General features: G+C 38.0%; 1 protein-coding gene across 1 annotated transcript; it reads right to left on the bottom strand.

Moving 5' to 3' along the window:
• Positions 1–13,140: 13,140 nt before the first annotated feature.
• Positions 13,141–13,680, bottom strand: LOC142175334 (uncharacterized). The gene has a single exon (XM_075241917.1). The coding sequence runs from the start codon at positions 13,678–13,680 to the stop codon at positions 13,141–13,143; it is 540 nt and encodes a 179-aa protein (XP_075098018.1).
• Between the last annotated feature and the right edge of the window lie 6,503 nt (positions 13,681–20,183).

The raw sequence follows: 20,183 nt of genomic DNA, 5'->3' as shown, positions 1-20,183 counted from the left end.
ATCATCATTTGTGGGCTGATTATCATGATTCTGGTGAGCCCGAGAGACTGGAGAGGTTATTGACTGAGTGGAGTTGAGGGCCTATTGTGACTGATATTTATGGGATCAGGCTGCACGCCGCAGCATGCTTTATTGATTGATGCCAGGATTTGGCTTATTATAGCGCTTGGGTTGGATCGACCCCTCCGGAATCTGCACACCCACAGTGGGCGCAATGCTAGCAGTTATGACATTTGGGCTGGATCAGCCCTGTTTACTTGCATTTGGGCTGGATCAGCCCTGCTTTATTTGCATGTGGGCTGGATCTGCCCTGAGCTAGATCTGTCATGTTATGTGTTATGTTTTGTTATGAAATCTGAAAATATGTCTAAGTTCTTGTTGAAAGCATGTCTAAATTCTTGTACATTCACTTGTAGAATATAAATATCTGAGATATCATTGTCCTATTTTCTGTAACTTCCCGTACTGTTAAATGTTAAAAGTGGACTGTAATGATTGGACTTGTCACTACTTTCAGTCCAAAGGCTAGATTTGTTACTTATTGAGTTGGTTGTACTCACGCTACACCCTGCACCTCGTGTGCAAATCCAGGTGCTTCCGGTTTCGGAGGTTATTGATTTGTAGAGGCCATACATTCGGAGATCATCGAGGTAGCTGCTGGGCGTTTGCAGACCTTGACTCTCCTCCCTTATCTTACATCTTATTTATTTCAGTTTTATTTTTTGGATGGTGTACCAGACTATACCTTTATGTAGATGCTCATGTACTCGGTGACACCCCAGTTTTGGGAGAGATTATGTATTGAATTATGACTTCCTATCCTGCTTTTAAAGGATTTTTCCTTTAATTAAGCTGTTTTCATATCTTTCAAAGATTGAAGGTGTTGGGAATATCTGAGTAGTTGGCTTGCCTAGTAATACGATATGCGCCATCACGACAGGTTGGTTTTAGGTCCCGACAAGTTGGTATCAGAGTCTAGGTTACATAGGTCTCACAAGTCATGAGCAGGTTTAGTAGAGTCTTGCGGATCGGTACGGAGATGTCTGTACTTATCTTCGAGAGGCTGCCGAACCCTTAGGAAATTTCGCATTCTTGTATTTTTGTCGTGTGGATTTGTTGATTTCGGAAACTAAAACTTATGTTATTCTATTCTCTCACACATGGTAAGGACACATGCTACTGGGCCGGATGGACAACCATCAGTACCACTAGCCAGGGCCACGAGAGGTCGAGGTCACGGTAGGGGCAGAGGTGCCACTCGTACAACAGCTAGAGCAGCACTTGCAGATCCACCAGTTGCTCCAGCTCAGGAGTAGGTTCTAGATATGGTTGAGCCAGTGGGGCGATTTCAGGCACCAGTTGTGCCCATTGTGATCCCATGCCTTCAGTAGGCTTTGGCTCAGATTTTTACGGTGTGCACTAGCCTTGCTCGGCAGTTTCTATTCAGATCGCGCCAGCCACTTCTCAGGCCGGGGGAGGTACTCAGACTCCCGCCGCCCGTACTCCAAAGCAGGTGATGCAGGGACTTCAGACGCCGAGGGTATTGCCAGCCCAGTCGGTTGCAGCTGCTCAGTCCCAGGTGGGTCTCGTTATGACTGATGATGAGCAGAGGAGACTAGAGAGATTTGGGAGGCTCCAACCTCCATAATTCAGTGGGGCTGAGTCTGAGGATGCCCGGGACTTCTTGGATAGGTGTCAGCAAATTCTTCGCACGACAGGTATTCTGGAGACCAGTGGGGTCTCATTCACTACTTTTCAGTTTACTGCGTCTGTCTTCAGATGGTGGGAGGCCTATGAGAGGAGCAGGTCAGTCGGTGCTACACCACTATCATGGCGTGAGTTCTCCGTTCTCTTCTTGGAGAAGTTTGTGCCACCGACCCGTAGGGAGGAGTTGTGCAGGCAGTTCGAGCAGCTACGCCATGATGGCCTATCTGAGATGCAGTATGAGATGAGATTTTTAGGGTTGGCTCATCACGCGGTTTGGTTGGTTCCCACCGATAGGGAGAGGATTATGAGGTTCATTGATGGTCTCACCTATCAGTTGCATTTTGCTATGTCTCGGAAGAGTGTATCTCGTGTTCAGTTCAACGAGGTGGTTGATATTTCTCAGCGATTAGAGATGGTCCGTAGTCAGGAGCGTGAGGAGAGGGAGGCCAAGATGCCTTGAGGATCGGGTGGTTTCAGCGGTGTTCTTTTTGGGAGTCGGTTCTATCATGGCAAGGGTTGTCCTTATAGACCCGCTCAGATGGCTCGTCCAGTCTATCGTGATGTATCATCCAGCCATGGTTCATACAGTTCTAGAGCGGGCCAATCATCCCTCAGTGCCCTCTCAGCTCAGAGTTCATCTCGTGCACCTTCAGTTCAGGGTTCGTCTGCACCAGGTTTTTCTGGTAGTTATTCTGATTCTCGGGGTCCACCTCAGTATTTTCCACCATTTTTCAAGAGGGGATGTTTCGAGTGTGGAGAGTTAGGTCATGTGAAAAGGTTATGTCCCCGCCTTACAGGAGGTCTAGTTCAGCAGAGGAGTCATGCCACGATTTCAGCACCAGTTACTTCACCACCAGCCCAGCCAGCTCGAGGTAGGGCTCAGGCAGCTAGGGGTCACCCAAGAGGGGGAGGCCGATCAGATGGGCAGTCAGGCCCGATTCTATGATATTCCTGCCATGCCAGATATTGTTGCTTCAGATGCAGTGATCACAAGTATTGTATCAGTATGCCACATAGATCGTATGCCACAGATATTGTTGCTTCAGATCGTATTTTGCTCATTATCTGGATATAACCCGTGAGTCCTTAGTGTCATATGTTCATGTATATACGCCAGTGGGCGATACTATTGTTGTAGACCATGTATATCGGTCATGTGTAGTGACTATTAGGGAATTGAAGACTAGGGTTGATCTCTTATTGCTTAGTATGGTTGATTTCGACGTGATCTTGGGTATGGATTGGTGTCTCTATGTCATGCTATGATAGATTGTCACGCTAAGATCGTGACATTGGCGATGCCGGGGTTGCCAAGGATCGAGTGGAGAGGTTCTTTAGACTATGTTCCAAACATAGTGATTTCATATTTGAAGGCCCAACGGATGGTTGGGAAGGGTTGTTTATCTTATTTGGCCTTCGTGAGGGATGTTGGTGCTGATACCCCTACTATTGATTTTGTTCCGGTGGTACGAGACTTTCCGGATGTGTTTCCTGCAGACCTGCCGGGTATGCCGCCCGACAGGGATATTGACTTTGATTGACTTGGTGTCACGACCCCAATTCCCCTCCGTAGGATGTCGTGATGGCACCTGGTCTCTAAGACTAGGTAAGCCTAACAATTTTACTGAATAACGGAACATAAGCTGAAACTCAAACCTCATCATCTGAAATAAATAAAAACTGTGATTCAGAATAGATACAACTCCCAAAACCCGGTAGAAATAAGTCACAAGTTTTAAAGAGAAATTATAAGAATCTATATATATTAGTCTAATGAAAATAAAAAAAACAACATAATGAAGATAGATGGGGACTTCGAGGTCTGCGGACGCTGGCAGATTTACCTTAAAATCTCCACGCACGGGCTAGCTCGCAGATACCTGGTCTGGTAGGAAGAACCTGGATCTGCACAAAAAGATATGCAGAAGAGTAGTATGAGCACACCATAATGGTACCCAGTAAGTGCCAAGCCTAACCTCAGTAGAATAGTGATGCGGTCAGGTCAGGGCCTTACTAGAAATGATAGGAAACAAGGCAGAAGATATAATAATATAATGAAATGACTGAGAAGTGAACAATGAGAATTTACAGAAGATAACGACACGGGATTCAAGAAGGCTACTACAACACGTGAAGGAAACAGATTCTTACAAGTTAAGAAACAACAACAACAATAGCAACAATATAGGAAATAATGGTAAACAACATGGGCGCTCCCGAGGTACCGCCTCGTAGTCCCAAAAGTAAATATCTCACACAATAGGGGCACTCCCGAGGTACCACCTCGTAGTACCAAAAGTAAATATCTCACAACAGTACGACAGAAAACCTCGCGCAAACAATGATAAACGCACGGCAGAAACCTCGTGCCACAATATCACTCCGCACGGCAGAAACCTAGTGCCACAATAACACTCCGCACGGCATAAACCTCGTGCCACAATAACACTCCGCACGGTAGAAACCTCGTGCCACAACCAAACAATTATCTCAACAAAAGTCACTAAAACAACACATAACAAATGGAATAAAGAAATTACAACAAGGAATCCTACAATTAAGAAATGAATACAAAATCAAAGGAAGCAAGTAATTCATCTAAGCATGTTGCACAAATTGCAAGTAAGAATTAAAACACGTAGGCATGTGACACTAGGCTAAACATGATAACTACGCATGCTAGATTAACTAAATTAAGGGAATAAAAAGGGAACTACTTAGTAAAAAATGGATTTTCAACATTTAGCCCGAGTACGCACTCGTCACCTTGCGTACACGGCCTTCACATATTTCAATTTACCATAACAGTACCAAATCCTAAGGGGAATTTCCCCCACACAAGGTTAGACAAGTCACTTACCTCAAATCTCGCTCAATCAATCAAATGCCTTCCCCTAGACTTTCCGACTCAGAACTGCCCAGATCTAGCCAAAACCAATTACATACTATAAATATAATTATAAGAAACTAATCGAAATAATTAAATTATGACTTTAGCAAGGAATTAGAAAATTGCCACAAAGCATCGACTCGGGCCCACGTCTTGGAATCGGCTAAAAGTCACAAAATTCGAACACCCGTTCAACCACGTGTCCACCCATACCAAAATTATTCAAATCCATTACAGATATCTCGTTCAAAACCTCAAAATTCAGCCTAAGGATTTTCCACCTCTTTCTCCCAATTTCTCAACACAAATCCTTAATTAAATGAGGAAATTAATGATAGATTACTAGAAGTTAATAAAAATGAGTCAAGAATCCTTACCCAAATATTTTCTCTAAGAATCTCTCGAAACATCGCCACAAATCGAGCTCTCTAGGTCCAAAAATCAAAGTGAGATCAAACCCTCGAAATTAGGCCTTTTCTGCCCAGGACTTCCGCATATGTGATAAAGTTGGCCGGATCTGCGGTCTCGCAGATGTGAGGCCTGCTCACGTTATGTGGACATCGCTTCTGTGATAAGCTGTCCGCTTCTGCGAAGCAGCTCCCCTTCTCCTATTTTCGCATCTGTGGTTGGCCTGCCGCAGATGCGACTCCGCTTCTGCAGTCATTCATGCGCACCTGCGGCCACTGCCACACTCAACCCCTTTCCGCTTCTGCGCTGCCATGCTCACTTTTTATGAGCAAAAGTCCGCATGTGCGATTGCACAAAAAGGCAAAAATTTCCAGATTTGTTCCAAGTCCAATTTTCGTTCCGTTAATCATTCAGAATCCACCCGAGGCCCCTGGGACCTCAACCAAATATCCCAGTAGGTCCCAAAACATCATACGAAATTAGTCGAACCTTCAAATCATATCAAACAACGCTAAAACACGAATTGCACATCTATTCAAGCCTAATGAATTTTAGAACTTCTACATTGCACGCCGAAACCTATCAAATCAAGTCCGATTGACCCCAAATTTTGCGCACAAGTCACCATTAATTACAGACCTACACCAACTTCCGGAATTGGAATCCGACCCCGATATTAATAAGTCCACTCCCGGTCAAACTTTTCAAAAATCATCCAATTTTCCAACTTTCGCCATGTAACGCCGAAATGACCCACGGACCTCCAAATCAACATCCGGACACGCTTCTAAGACCAAAATACCCATACGGATCTATTGGAACCATCAAAACTCCATTTTGGAGTCGTCTTCACACAATTCGAATTACGATCAATTCCTACGACTTAAACTTCCATTTAAGAGACTTTGTGTCCTATTTCACTCCGAAACCAAAAACTAAACCTCTCGGTAAGTCACATAACCACAAAATAAAATAGAGGGAGCAATAAATAGGGGTTTAGGGCCAATACTATCAAAACGATCGGCCGATTCGTTATATTCTCCCCTCTTAAAACAAACGTTCGTCCTCGAACGAGTATAAAGACGTACCTGAAATGGTGAAAAGATGAGAATAACGACTACACATATCATGCTCGGTCTCCCAAGTCGGCTCCTCGACCGGGTGACCCCTCCACTGAAACTTCACTGAGGCGATGTTCTTCGACCTCAACCTTCGAACTTGCCTATCCAAAATAGTCGCCGGCTCGTCGACATAAGATAGATCCTTGTCCAATTGGACTGAGCTGAAGTCTGACACATGAGACATATCGCCGCAATAGTTCCGGAGCATGGAAACATGGAACACTGGATGAACTGCAGAGAGACTAGGTGGTAGTGCAAGTCTGTAAGCCACCTCTCCAACCCTCTCAAGAATCTCAAAAGGCTCGATATACCTTGGGCTCAACTTACCCTTCCTCCCAAATCTCATAACACTCTTCATGGGCGAAACTCGGAGTAAGACCCGCTCCCCAACCATGAATACAATGTCGCGAACCTTCAGATCCACATAACATTTTTGCATGGATTGGGGTGTACGAAGTCGATCTTGAATCAATTTAACCTTTTCCAAAGTACCCCGAACTAAGTCTGTACCCAATAGCCTAGCCTCGCCCGGCAACCCACTAGAGACCGACACCGCCTACCATACAAATTTTCATACGGGTCCATCTGAATGCTTGACTAATAATTGTTGTTGTAGGAAAACTCTGCAAGTGGCAAGAACTGATCCCAAGAACCCCCCCAAAATCTATCACACACGCACGAAGTATATCCTCCAATATCTGAATAGTGCACTCAGACTGTCCGTCCGTCTGAGGGTGAAATGTTGTACTCAACTCCACCCGAGTACCCAACTCATGTTGTACGGCTCTCCAGAACCGCGATGTAAATTGCATACCCCGGTCAGATATAATAGACACCGGCATGCCATAAAGCATGACAATCTCACGAATGTAAAACTGAGCCAGCTGCTCCGAAGAGTAAGTAGTAACCACAAGAATTAAATGAGCTAACTTGGTCAATCTATCCACATTCACCCAAACTGCATCAAACTTCCTCTAAGTCTGTGAGAGCCCAACAACAAAATCCATAGTGATCCGCTCCCATTTTCACTCCGGAATCTCTAACTTCTAGAGCAATCCACCTGGACGCTAATGCCCATACTTTACTTGCTGACAATAGCCATTCACCTTGTGAGGAGATTGGTGGAGCAATACAAGGTGATAAAAAGGACTTGAATATAGTGTTCATTGACCTAAAGAAAGCTTACGATGAAGTCCCGCGAGAGGTCCTATGGAGATGTTTGGAGGCTAAGGGAGTGCTGGTAGCCTATATTATAGCGGTCAAGGACATGTATGAGAGAGCTAAGATACGGGTAAGGACGGCAGGAGGAAACTCGGAGTACTTTCCAGTTGAGATGGGGTTGCATCAGGGATCAGTACTTAGCCCGTTTTTATTTTTCTTGGTGATGGATGCATTGACGCGACACATTCAAGGAGAGGTGGCATGGTGCATGTAATTTGCATATGACATAATTCTGATTGATAAGATGCGGGGTAGTGTTAACGAGAGGCTAGAGGTCTAGAGACATACCCTTGAGTCTAAAGGTTTCAAGTTGAGCAAGACCAAGACATAATACTTGGAGTGAAAGTTTAGCGACGTTACCCATGAAGCGAACGTGGATGTGAGGCTTGATACTCAACTCATTCCTAGGAGAAAGAGAGAGAGTTTTAAGTATCTGGAGTCTGTGATTCAAAGTGATGAGGAGATTGATGAGGATGTCACATATCGTATCGGAGCGGGATGGACAAAGTGGAGGCTCGTTTTCGGTATCTTATGTGATAAGAATGTGCCATTGAGACTTAAAGGTAAGTTCTACAAAGTAGTGGTTAGACTGACTATGTTATATGGGGCATAGTGTTGGCCAATCAAGAGCTCTCATGTCCAGAAGATGAAAGTTGTTGAAATGAGAATGTTGAGATGGATGTATGGGCATACTAGGTTAGATAGAATTAAGAACGAAGTTATTAAGGACAAGGTGGGAGTGGCCCCGTGGAGGATAAGATGCGAGAGGCGAGGCTTCAATGGTCCGGGCATGTTAAAAGGACAAGCACAGATGCCCCAGTCAGGAGGGGTGAAAGGTTGTCCTTTGGGGGTCAGAGGAGGGGTGAGAGGTTGTCCTTTGGGGGTCAGAGGAGGGGTAGAGGTAGGCCAAAGAAGTCTTGGGGAGAGGTGATCATGTGGGACATGGCGCAACTTGAGCTAACGAGGACATGACCCTTGATATGAGGGTGCAGAGGTTGAGGATTAGGGTAGAAGGTTAGTAGACAGTCGAGTGCTTATTCATGTCTTCTTATTCAGTAGTATTAGTATTAGTATGGTATTATTTTACCTTTAGATGGCTATTACTAAATATCTTGCATTGTATCACTTATTATTAGTGCTTCTTTCATCTTGTATCTTGCTATCTTAGTCTTGATTTTCTATATCTTGTACTGCTATTACTTGATATCGGTGCTTCTTTCATCTTTTCTCTAGCTGAGGGTCTATCGAAAACAATCTCTCTACCCGTCCAGGGTCGGGGTAAGATTGTGTACATCTCACCCTCCCCACGCCCCAGTTGTGGGAATACACTAGGTCGTCGTTGTTGTTATTGTTGTTGTGTATTTATATACCAAGTAGGAACGAACTTGGATGAAACTACCATTTTTTAGCCTAAGTGGGAAAAGTGTGTGGCCAAATTGCACAGGCGCGACTAGACTCGCGGCGCACCGTGTGCCACGCTTGTGAGAGTTATGAGAGAGCTTATTTTCTTGTCAGAGTGGCCCATTCGCACTGCCGTTGTGCGCCATGCGGTGACCCACATGGCGCATTGGTATAATTTTTTGCATTTCAAAATTTTCTTTAACTTTTGATATCCAGACTTGGTACTCGAACCCCAAAAAGGATACCGATTTAATTTCTTAGACTTCTATTCAAACTTCAAGGCTCCAATTCATCTATTTCAGCTCCAAAATTACTTCTTAACTCGGAAGCACACCCTACACAACATAACACACGCAATAAGTATAAAGTACAAGCAATTAGGCGTAAATAAAATTAAAATGTAGTAATTAGAGTGTAAAATATAATTAAAAATACGAGTTTTTAGCCTACCATCAATACCCACACTTAGACTACCTTTTCAAATAACTCTCCTAGCTCATCATGCCAAGAATATTTAAAACTGACTAAACACCTTGCCATAACATCCTAGCCTTAAGACTCAACTCAAAAGCACCAATTTTTCAAGACCTGCCACTTACTCTAATACAGAAGCAAAAGACATTACATTTTCCTCGTAAGTCATATTTCCCTTACAACAAACAATAAGAGAATTGTCTCACACACATAAAATTCAAGAACAAACAAGGACTCATAATAGAAAGAATTAACTCACTTTTAGAACTAAAATTTATTTGCCATAAAAGATGTATCATATGCTTGCCCGTGGTGTAATACTCTACTAATTCAAGCGCACTCAGTCAAAATCAAGTAAGACTTCATCGGTTGTAACATAGGCTGCGGGACGGGTATGATGCAATTTGGATATAATAACTACATATTCCTGAGCACTTTAATACATATAATTTCACAATCAAATCCCACACGTGTGTTGAACAAAACTTTCCCAAACCTTCAAAGTGTTACGATTGAGTTTTTCTGTTTCTTTAAGCATAATCATAGCAAGAGCTACCACTAGCCATGAATATAATTTTTTCTTCTAATTTATATAAACATAAACTTTTTTTTTCTATCTAAGTTATTATTTATTTTCTTCAATAATTTTTTTCTTTTTAAATTCCCTAGAAGTGGATATAACAAACTTTTTTCGACCAATGCGCATTTTTTCATTTTTTAAAGTTTCCTTCCAAATCCAACCACACCTCAACTTAGCTTTTAATAAATTCATAACAAGTTCAAGAAAGGTCACAAGTTTAAAGAAAAGGTCAAACAAAGGGGATATGATTATAATCTAGTTGCTAAAAAAATAGGATACATACTCAAAGGGGTTATCTATAATACACAACGTTAGGTGGGCAAAGGCATATATCTGACTCAACAAAGAAACGTCTCTATCATTTCTTAGACTGAACAAGATTATCACAGTCGGGATAAGTTCTAGACATGATTTGACATGCACAAATATCAACGACTCTCACATACACATTGGAACACAACTCACTTAGGACCGGATCTATACCGACTATCTCATCAAAGCAGTTAAGATAAGTCAATCATTTTAAGTACTTTATACATGAGTCAAGACATGAGCCTCAGCGTCACAATGAAGACACTCAGTGCTCTCAAGGTACAACAAAGTTAAAAAAAAAATGCCTCCAATTAGCACTAAAATACAAGATTCTTTATTCCTACAAAAAAAAAAAAAAACTACACACGACAAAACAAAAATCTTGAAAAAGAATCGCGTCACAAAGAAAAATCAAGGAGAAATTGTTACACTGCCTAAGAAAATAAAACAAAACTAAAGACATATTTTTGGAATATTAATTTTTTCTTATATATTTTTTCAATAAACTAGCTAAAAGGCACATGCACTCATATTTATATTCTCACACTCCACACTTTAAATTGTGGCATGTTCTCGTGACGCTCAAGTAAAAAGTAAGAGGTGAAGAAAACTCCCCTAAATTATTCAGTCTGGACCTGAAATAGTATTCGGGTCTTCTTCGCACGTCCGACCAAGTGCACATAACCACACCAAGATCTTCTCTGAGTTCCGATGATACACCGAAGACTTATCATGATTGTCCTCATCAATTTTAACACTGGAGTATACATCAGACTCCTCTTTAGGTACCTCTATTGCTTTTTTAATCTTGAACACCATACTTCCTCCCCTCTACTCTTAGCATGAGCTGCCTTTTATGAAAGTCCAGTATAGCTCTACCAGTAGCTAAGAAGGGTCTCTCTAAAATCAAAGGAACCTCCTTGTTCTCTTTATGTTCACCGCAATAAAGTTCATAGGAAATGCAAATTTGTTCACCTGGACCAATACATCTTCCACTACTCCTTCAGATATGATGGTGGTCTGATCCGCCAACTGTAAGGACATGGGGATGGACTTGATTACTCCGATCTTTCCCTCAAACTTTCTAAAAATAGACAAAAACATAACATTAATAAAAGCACCGGAATCACATAAATATTCTTCAAATTTAATAATTCCTAAAGAGTAAGGCATGATAAAACTCTCTTGATATCTGTATTTTTTTTTTTAGAGAGAGCTTGTTCTGCAGAATAGCACAACAATATTTTGAGATAGTACCTTTAAAATAACATGCATCTGCTTCAGCACTGAAATCGATGGCGGAAATAAAGCCTTGCGGCGTCTAGAGGTGCCTGAAATCGATTGATTCTTAAGCCAAGAATTTTTTTGTTTGTTTGTAAATTTAGCTGCTTTTATGTTAGTAAACCAGCCACGCGGAATTCCACTACTTTTCCACAATGCATCAATTTTCCCTTCTTTCCCTAATTCCAAATCTAACCTTATTCTTTCTATTGCTGACATTTCCTTTTTGTTCTTTTTTTACGTTTTCTTCTTCGTTTATTTGTCTCATTGTTGCACATAAAAGGGAAAAACTAAGACTAAGATTTGATTAAAACTAGAGAAATTGAAAAACAAAAGAATGTGTCTCTCTTAATATTTTTTTGTCTCTTAACAATTTTTGTGGCTCAAAGAAAAAATTCAGGTACTTTAAAAGTAGAAAATAAAAAAGCTTTCGCAATTGTAAACAATGATGTTATTATTCATCATTTTTAACGTATGAAAAATCGTCGAGCACAGTGATACCTTGTGACTAAATTTTTTTTTAATAATATACTATGTTGCAACTTTATATTAAATTGAACACTCACGACCTTCAAATCCTAAATTTGTCATTGCTTCTAGAAAACGCCCAAATTGTTTATTCACCTTCTCTTCTTTACTTCCGAGGATAAGTTAAAACAGACATATATTTGCTTTCTTGTCTCTTCATTATTTCTTTGGTTGTCTTTTTTCTTTCTTGTTGGAATTTCATATTTATTCTTCTTCTTGAAACCATCCTCTTGTTCTGTCTTCACTTCACTCTTTCGACTTCCATTGTAGTCGATCAAATTCTTTCCACTTCTCAAAGACACTGCCCTAATCATTTCTTTCGGGTTCTTCTCAGTACAGTTTGAGAGAGTTCCTAGGCCATTTCAGAGAGAGTAAGTTGGCATTCTATCCCACCTGTCTCTCTAAACTTTGAATAGCAACCTCATAATTTTTTAAATCACTTCTCTGCCTTAATTATGAAAGTCTTCATCAAACGATATTAATGAACCAGATGCAAAATATATTTTACAAATAATATTTCATATTGAAATTGAAAAAAACTAAATAATTTTCATTGCCCTTTTTGATCATTTAAAGTGTTAGAATCCAATCCCCGTATATTCAATTATGTATTCTTTTGTCCCCTCAAATCATACTTATCATCTTCATCCTCATCGATAGATAACTCTTCACTTTCTTGGAGGCGAGTTCGCTACAAGAATTCATTACGTTGTAAAGGAAACAGGGATCGTGCCTTGTGGCCAGACGGAGTCAATCAAATAAGTGTATATTTTACAATTTGATTAATTATTTCAATTTTAAATTAAAATAAAGGATTTTAAAGTTTATAAAAATGACTTGGTGAGTATTTAAATGATAGTTTCCATTAATATTTTTTTTTTAATTTTAACTGAAAATACCTTTTTTCAAGCTTTAACCAAATAATATTCAAATATACTTACCTAGTTTTAGGATCAGCATGCAGCAACTTCCCAAGAACATGTGTATGGGGTATTTTTTTTTTTTTTTGGTCAAACAGTCAAAAATTTTATTTAACCAAGTATAATGTTTATAACCCGCTAGCTCAATTGGATTCTTGAGCTAGACCCAATAAAAAAACTAGCAACCACTTTTTATCTACTATAACTCCTCTATTTTCTATCTATATATATAACTATACATGTCTAAGTAGGGTAGTCGCTCAATCTTTCTAATTCCTTGTGCCATTTGGATTTATTTTACCCTCGTATGTGTAGCTCCAGTATAATATTCTTCATTCTCTGAAGGCTTGATATCATCTTCCCTTGAAATCTTCGTTGATTCCTCTCTGCCCAGACACGGTAAATCACAACTGCAAACAGGAATCCCAGCATGTAAGCTCGAACTCTGCATGAACTTCTCTTCGTTAACCATTCAATCTCAGCATTCCAGCTACCAATTTGATGTCTTCCTCCCAGCCATTTTAACAATGCTGCCCCACATATTCCTCGAGTAATCACATTCAAAAAAGAGGTGCCCATTGTCTCCTCAATGTCCTTCCCATAGAGCACACAGTCACTTGCTATTGATAGTCCCCACTTCCTTAGCCGATCCACTGTAGGTAGCTTCCCATGCATAGCCAGCAACAAAATGAATTGATGCCTTGGTAATGCTTTTAAATCAATTGTAATCCTTTTCCAATGACACTTAGGGTACTGGGGCATTGTTGCAACATACAACTTTTTAATGCTGAACTTCCCTTTTATATAGTATTTATTCAAATCAGCAGAGGGGTCCATTTGAATTAGCCAATCCCTAGTGTCAAAGATTTTTCTAACTAGCCAGCAGGCCTGTTTAGGAGTGTGTATAGTGATTATGTCCTTTCCTTTGATGTAAAAGCTATGTACCCATTGGATCCACAGGATGTCCTTTTTCATTGATTGCCCATAAAAGCTTACATAAAGCAGATTTGTTCCAGTTAGACATATCGAGTACATTTAAACCTCTAGCTGAGAGTGGCATACATATCTTGTTCCAAGCAATCAGTGCTCTCCTCGAAGGTTCATTACTCTCAGTCCAAAGAAAAGTTCTACAAGTAGTCACAATCAGTTTAGTTATCTTTTTTGGCAATAAGAAAACCTGCGCCCAGTAGGTCTGCATTTCAAATATCACACTCTTGATCAATTGTACCCGGCCACTATAAGATAGGAATTTAGTGGTCCAGCATTTGAGTCGTGCAGTAATCCTTTCAATCAATGGCATACATTGCTGGATAGATAGCTTCTTAGAGGACAAAGGGACTCCTAGGTACTTGAATGGCAACTCACCTGCTGTGAATTGCATTTCTGTGAGGATCAATTCTTTAAACTCCCTTGGTACCCTTGCAATATACAAAGCACTTTTCTTCATATTTGCTTTAAGCCCCGACACCTCTGAAAAATATTGAAATATGCTTATAAGTAAGCTTATGGATAGCTTATCTGCTCTGCAGCACATGATCAAGTCATCATAAAAACATATATGGGTTATATTCTTTATGGAACACCTCAGATGCTAATTAAAGTCTGGAATGCACTCTAGTGTCTTCAGTGATCGATTCAGGTATTCCATCACCAATACAAATAGGTAGGGAGACATTGGATCTCTCTGCCTAAGCCCCTTATTTGCTTGAAATTTGATCATCAATCCTCCATTTATCATCAGAGAATAACTGACAGTTGTCACACCCTCCATCACAAGCTGTACAAACTTCATAGGCATACCAAATTCAATCAGTATCATCTTTAGGAAAGGCCACTCAACTGAATCATATGCCTTTCGTACGTCAATTTTGATCAAACATCTTGGTGGGGCCCCTTTCTGAGTGTATCCTTCAACCAACTCATGTGCAATAATAACATTGTCCAATATGTTCATGAGGTTTGAACCCTGTACCTACTAAGGATCCGGCATGAGGTTATGTCATTCTAGGTTTGAACCCTGGGGTGTATTGTTCTAGACCTGGCTTACCCGAGAGGACAACTCGAGCCGGGGCGGGGGAGGCGTACCGGTAATCAAAAGACCATCCGACTTTGTAACTGATCCGATATTTGTTCTAAATTAGGGTATGACACTAACAGAAAAGAAGTCACGCCAGCGTGCACTTCCCAGAAGATTTAGAAGATTCAGAGAGAAGAAGGGTTTCGTAGCAGTTTATATACAGTTCAAGCAATATCAAAGCGGTAAAAAGCGGCATTTAGCACATTAGGCTCAAACACGTAAAAAATCAGATACCAAACAAAAGCCGACTATAGCCGTTATTATAAGCTCGAATTCTAAACCCTGAACTAGAAGTTTTGGGTTCGTTTCCCCAGCAGAGTCGCCAGAGCTGTCACACCTCCTTTTTTCGAAGGGGGAATTAGGGAGTTTTTCCAATTAAAGTGAAGTTATCGAAATGAGATTATTTTATTTATTCAGAGTCACCACTTGGAATAATTCATTATGGTGTCCCAAGTCACCTGCTTATTTTAAAATCCCAAATCGAAAAAATTGACTCTATTTATGGTCCGCGAATACAGAAGACCAGGTAAGGAATTCTGTTAACCCGGAAGAAGGTGTGAGGCACTCCCGAGTTCCGTGGTTTTAGCACGGTCGCTTAACAATTAATACTTGGCCTAATTATCTAATTTATTACATATTTTAAACCTATTGTGTATTTTACCTTTGACCGCTCTTAATTATGTATTTAAACTGCTTTTTAGTATTTATGGAAATTATTTGAACAAATTGCGATGTCACACATTCGTTTATTTTTGTACATATTACGAATCGTGTCATGCGAAACGCACCCGCGTTCTACAACATGTTGATTTTTATTATTATTTGAAGTTATGGTCGAGTCACGTAAAACGCACACTCGAATTGGGAATTACGTATCATGACTATGCCACGGAAACCGTACCCATAGTCATGATAATTTATTAATCGCGTCTAAAGCAAGCTACGGCGTTCATGAATTATTTGTCTTAAACTAATTTGAGATGCATTGTGAGGCCAAGAGAAGTATGGAAGGCATTTGTGGGTGAAGTCAAGCTAATTATTCATGTAAACAAGGACGAGCCAGCTCTTATTGAATCGGGCTTGCAAGACTTGATTCATTAACTTAAACTAACTTAAATTCTAAATGGCTCGGCTAGTAAGTGACTTTATTGCTATGCCTCATATGTGTAAAATGTCTCAAGTGATACGACAAAGATGAACCTTTGATTCCAATTAATTCCCACGACCCCATTGTTATCCTCAGTAGCCCATGTCATACAAAATAATAATTAAAGACCAAATATCTAATTCTTCTTTGTAACTAACTTGTCGTGCAAAATCAAATAGAACTCTAGTGCCCAACAGATTAATGGCCTAACATACTAAATCCAAATCCCATTTTATCAAATCTATTATCACAATTCAGAGAACAAAATAATTAATATTAAGAATAATGAATTAACTAATCAAATTAACAAGATAAAAGTATGCTATCACAGAAGAATAATTAAACATCCACCAAGCTTACTTAATAGATTTAAACCAACGATTTTCACCCTCACAACTTAAAGGTATAAACCAACGGAATATTATGAAAATGAACAAAACCAAACAAAATAACAACTAAAATCATGCTGACCTAAAATAGGCACAAGCTAAAAGAAAACTAGAAGAACTAACGAAATGTAGGAAACAAACCTTTTTATAACTTAAATTATCAAAAAGCTTCTCAGCTGGTTTACAAAGAAGATTGAGCTGCCGATACCAGACACGAATAGACCCGCTAACCAAAGACCACACCGGAACATCGAAACTCGCCGGAAAAATTCGTCGGAAAACTTTGACTCGAAAAATATAACCATGGGAGGAACTCGACAAAAATGTTGTTGTTTATGTGCAAACGGGACTGCTCTAAGGTGATATTTAAAGGAGTTTTTTGGCTGATTTTGTAGCTGAAAATTGATGGAAAATCAGTTGGGTTTGAGGAGGAGAAACGAGCTATTTTTTGGAGGTCCTTTAAGGGTGTTTTTGGAGCTCTAGTCACCGGTTTCCATGGAGTTCTTCACGGGTTTTATGGGTGTTTTAAGTGGTGGAGAAGATGGCCGTTTTTTATGGAGGTTTAGAGGAAGAGGATGAATGTATGGTGAGGAAGAAGAAGAAAGCAGTTTTGTTTCTCCTGTCTTTGTTTTTCCTCTCTCTGTTTTCAAGTGTCCTCTTTTAGTCTGTCCAAGTGAGGTTCTTATGTAGTATCAATTATGTAAGTATTCTTGGAGAGCAAGCATCAGTTTTGGATAGGAAATGGGAACTGACCCAAGACGTGTGATGCGCGTGTAAGAATAAGGACGAGTCTGTAAATCCTTCACGTCCACTTGTTAAAAGATCAATTCAAAAAATGTGAATCTTGAGTATGAGAATGTGCATGTGTATATTTGGAAAAAGACAAAATTAGTTAAAAGGAATCTTTGCTAAATGTCACTTTTTCATTGCCTTTTTTTTAAGGTAATCTAAAATTTAAATTACTATACTAATATTTTAAACCAGATAAAATATAAGAAACTACTAAGAAAAGTTATAAAATTATTAGTCTTATCAAATTAGAAGAAACATATATTTTTTGTAAATTTTCTTTTCTTTTTGCAAATAAAACACAACTAATATCTAAAAATGTGACTCTTTTTGTATGATTTCAATTTTATCAAATAAACCTACTAAAATAAGTGAAATAAAGGTTAAAATATGTAGATTAAACTTGAAATTATTTACAACTAAAAAGTTTTAAAAAATCTCAAATATAGTCAAAAATTAGGTGCTCACATCTTGTAGTATTGCTCTATTGAATAATGGATAGAGACTCACCGAAATTTTTTTTTCCTACTTAATTTTCGTGCCAATGATATATGGAAGAGAGAATTTAATAATAAAATAAATTGCTATTGTTGGAAGAATATGAAAAAAAATGAATTGATGTCGTAAAAGGACGAAAGAGAAAATGTGGAGAAAAACAGGAGAACATATGAGTCAACTTTAACTATAAAATTATAGAGAAAAAATGACAGGCAGGTCGGGTAATTAATATAGGTAGGGTATGTGGATATTGTAACTATTTTCAAAATGGGTAAACGCGGGTAAATACTATTGCAGGTGATATTATATAAAATAATTGATATGTAATAACCATTACACTATTTTTTACACTAAAATAGTAAAAATTAACTCCAACCCATTATACTATTTTTTACACCAAAAAAGAATATCCCTTTTATATTCTTCTCTCTCTTATATATTATATTATTTTTTATTTAAATTTTATTTTTTTATTTCATAAAACAAATAATTTCTTTTTTCTTTTTTACATAATCATCCCATATAATTCATATTCCTTTATTATATAACCATTTAATATATAATATTTTATACCATAAATTTTTAAATAACATAAATTATAAGCAAATATTATACATTATACATCTTAATGGATAATTCAAACAAAAGTGAAATCATTTATAAAATATAATCAAATAAATATTTTATTAGGGAAAATAATTCAAATAAAAGTGAGTATTTATTTTGTAGTTACTTATACTTTATTTGTATATATTTACTTATAATTTTCGTTCATTTTATAAAAAATATTGCAGATTAATGCAAGATCTGGACTACAAAAAAAGTTTTAAAATCATGTGTGGGATATGCTGAAGGATTTTAAGAAGCTTAAAGATGTCAATGCTTGAAGAAAAAAAGTTCGAAAGCAAGCTCATCTTTTATATCATCGGAGTTTGAGACTCCTACTCTCGATTCACCTCTAGTATCAACTCCTAACTTATCATCATTTTCACTAAATTTGAATGAGGATGTTGCAGGTGATTCCACATTACCAGAATGGCATATTGGGGTGAAGAAAGAAAAAATGAAGATAAAAATTGATGAAGGTTTTTTATTTGCTATGAAATTGATCCAATAAAAAAAGAATCGGCTTATTGAGCTCTTGGCAAAGTCAAGTGGAGACAGACACCAAGATATGAAAATAAAAGATAGAGCTTTGAAACTAAAAAAATTTAAATAAAATTTTATTGTCGAATTTAGGTTCTATTGAAGATCAAAATATTCGTGAATTTATTTACAAGAACAAAAACGAATAATGGATAAAAGGAGTCAATAATTTCAACAGCCACAACTACAACAATCATATGTCTCATACACTCAATATTTTAATGATATTGGTGGATCTGGAATCGACCTACCGGCGTACTAAATTATTGTTATAATTTTCTAAATTATTATGTTATTTGATGTATTTTCAGTTTTAATCTATGTCAGTCGCTAATTTATTAAATATTTATTTTTATGTTATTTAATGAACATTGTGTTATTTATTAACAACATATTATATCTTATATTTGCACTCTTCATTTTTGTGATGGTTATATTTTTTATTCAATTATAACTTATAATAACATTAACCTACAATTTTATATAAAGATAATATATACGAAAATTAATTTATAAAAATTATATACCAAAATTAAGATATAAAATTAATATTATAAAGATATTACATAAAAAGTAATTAGGTGTATTAAAGACCTAAATGAAAAAAGTAAAATTTATAATATGTTAAATTAAAAGTGTTATATAATAAAAAATAATAATAAAATATTGATGAATAGTAATGGTGGTGATTAATATGTGTAACATTATTCACACACCAAAGTGGTGTAAGAAATTGTGTTGGGTTGGAGTACCAAAATACCAAACATTACATCAAAATAGAAGTTGGTGTAATATTTAGTGTAAGGTTGGAGATGGTCTAATAGTTTGTTTGGCCAAGTTTCTTCAATCCTAGAAGTATTTTTTTTTCCTTTAAAAAAAGTATTTTTTTTTTCAAAGTTGAAGTGTTTGCCCAAACTTTTGGAAGAAAAAAAATGCTTTTGAGGAGAAGTAGAAAAAAATAGATTCTCTCCAAAAGCACTTTTTAAAAACACTTTTGAGAAAAATACACGTATAGCCTGTTTGGCCAAGCTACAAAAATCAGCTTATTTTGAGAAATATTTTTTCTCAAAATACTTTTGGTAAGAAGTAGTTTGTGTTTGGCTTATTAATTTGAAAAGAACTTTTGAGCATCAATTAATGTTTGGCCAAAAGTGCTTCTCAAAATAAGCTGATTTTTGAGAAAAAATACTTCTCACCAAAAGTGCTTTTGGAGAGAAACTATTTTTTTCTGCTTCTCCAAAACTGCTTCTGCTTCTCTTCAAAATCACATTTTTTTTACTTTCAAAAGTTGTAA

This window comes from Nicotiana tabacum, chromosome 21 (genome assembly GCF_000715075.1).
Source record: "Nicotiana tabacum cultivar K326 chromosome 21, ASM71507v2, whole genome shotgun sequence".
NCBI classification, from domain to species: domain Eukaryota; kingdom Viridiplantae; phylum Streptophyta; class Magnoliopsida; order Solanales; family Solanaceae; genus Nicotiana; species Nicotiana tabacum.
This window is presented reverse-complemented; position numbering and strand designations above follow the sequence as displayed.

Coding starts and splice junctions, on each gene's coding strand:
- LOC142175334 (XM_075241917.1), bottom strand. CDS start 13,680: ATGGACCCCTCTGCTGATTTGAATAAATACTATATAAAAGGGAAGTTC.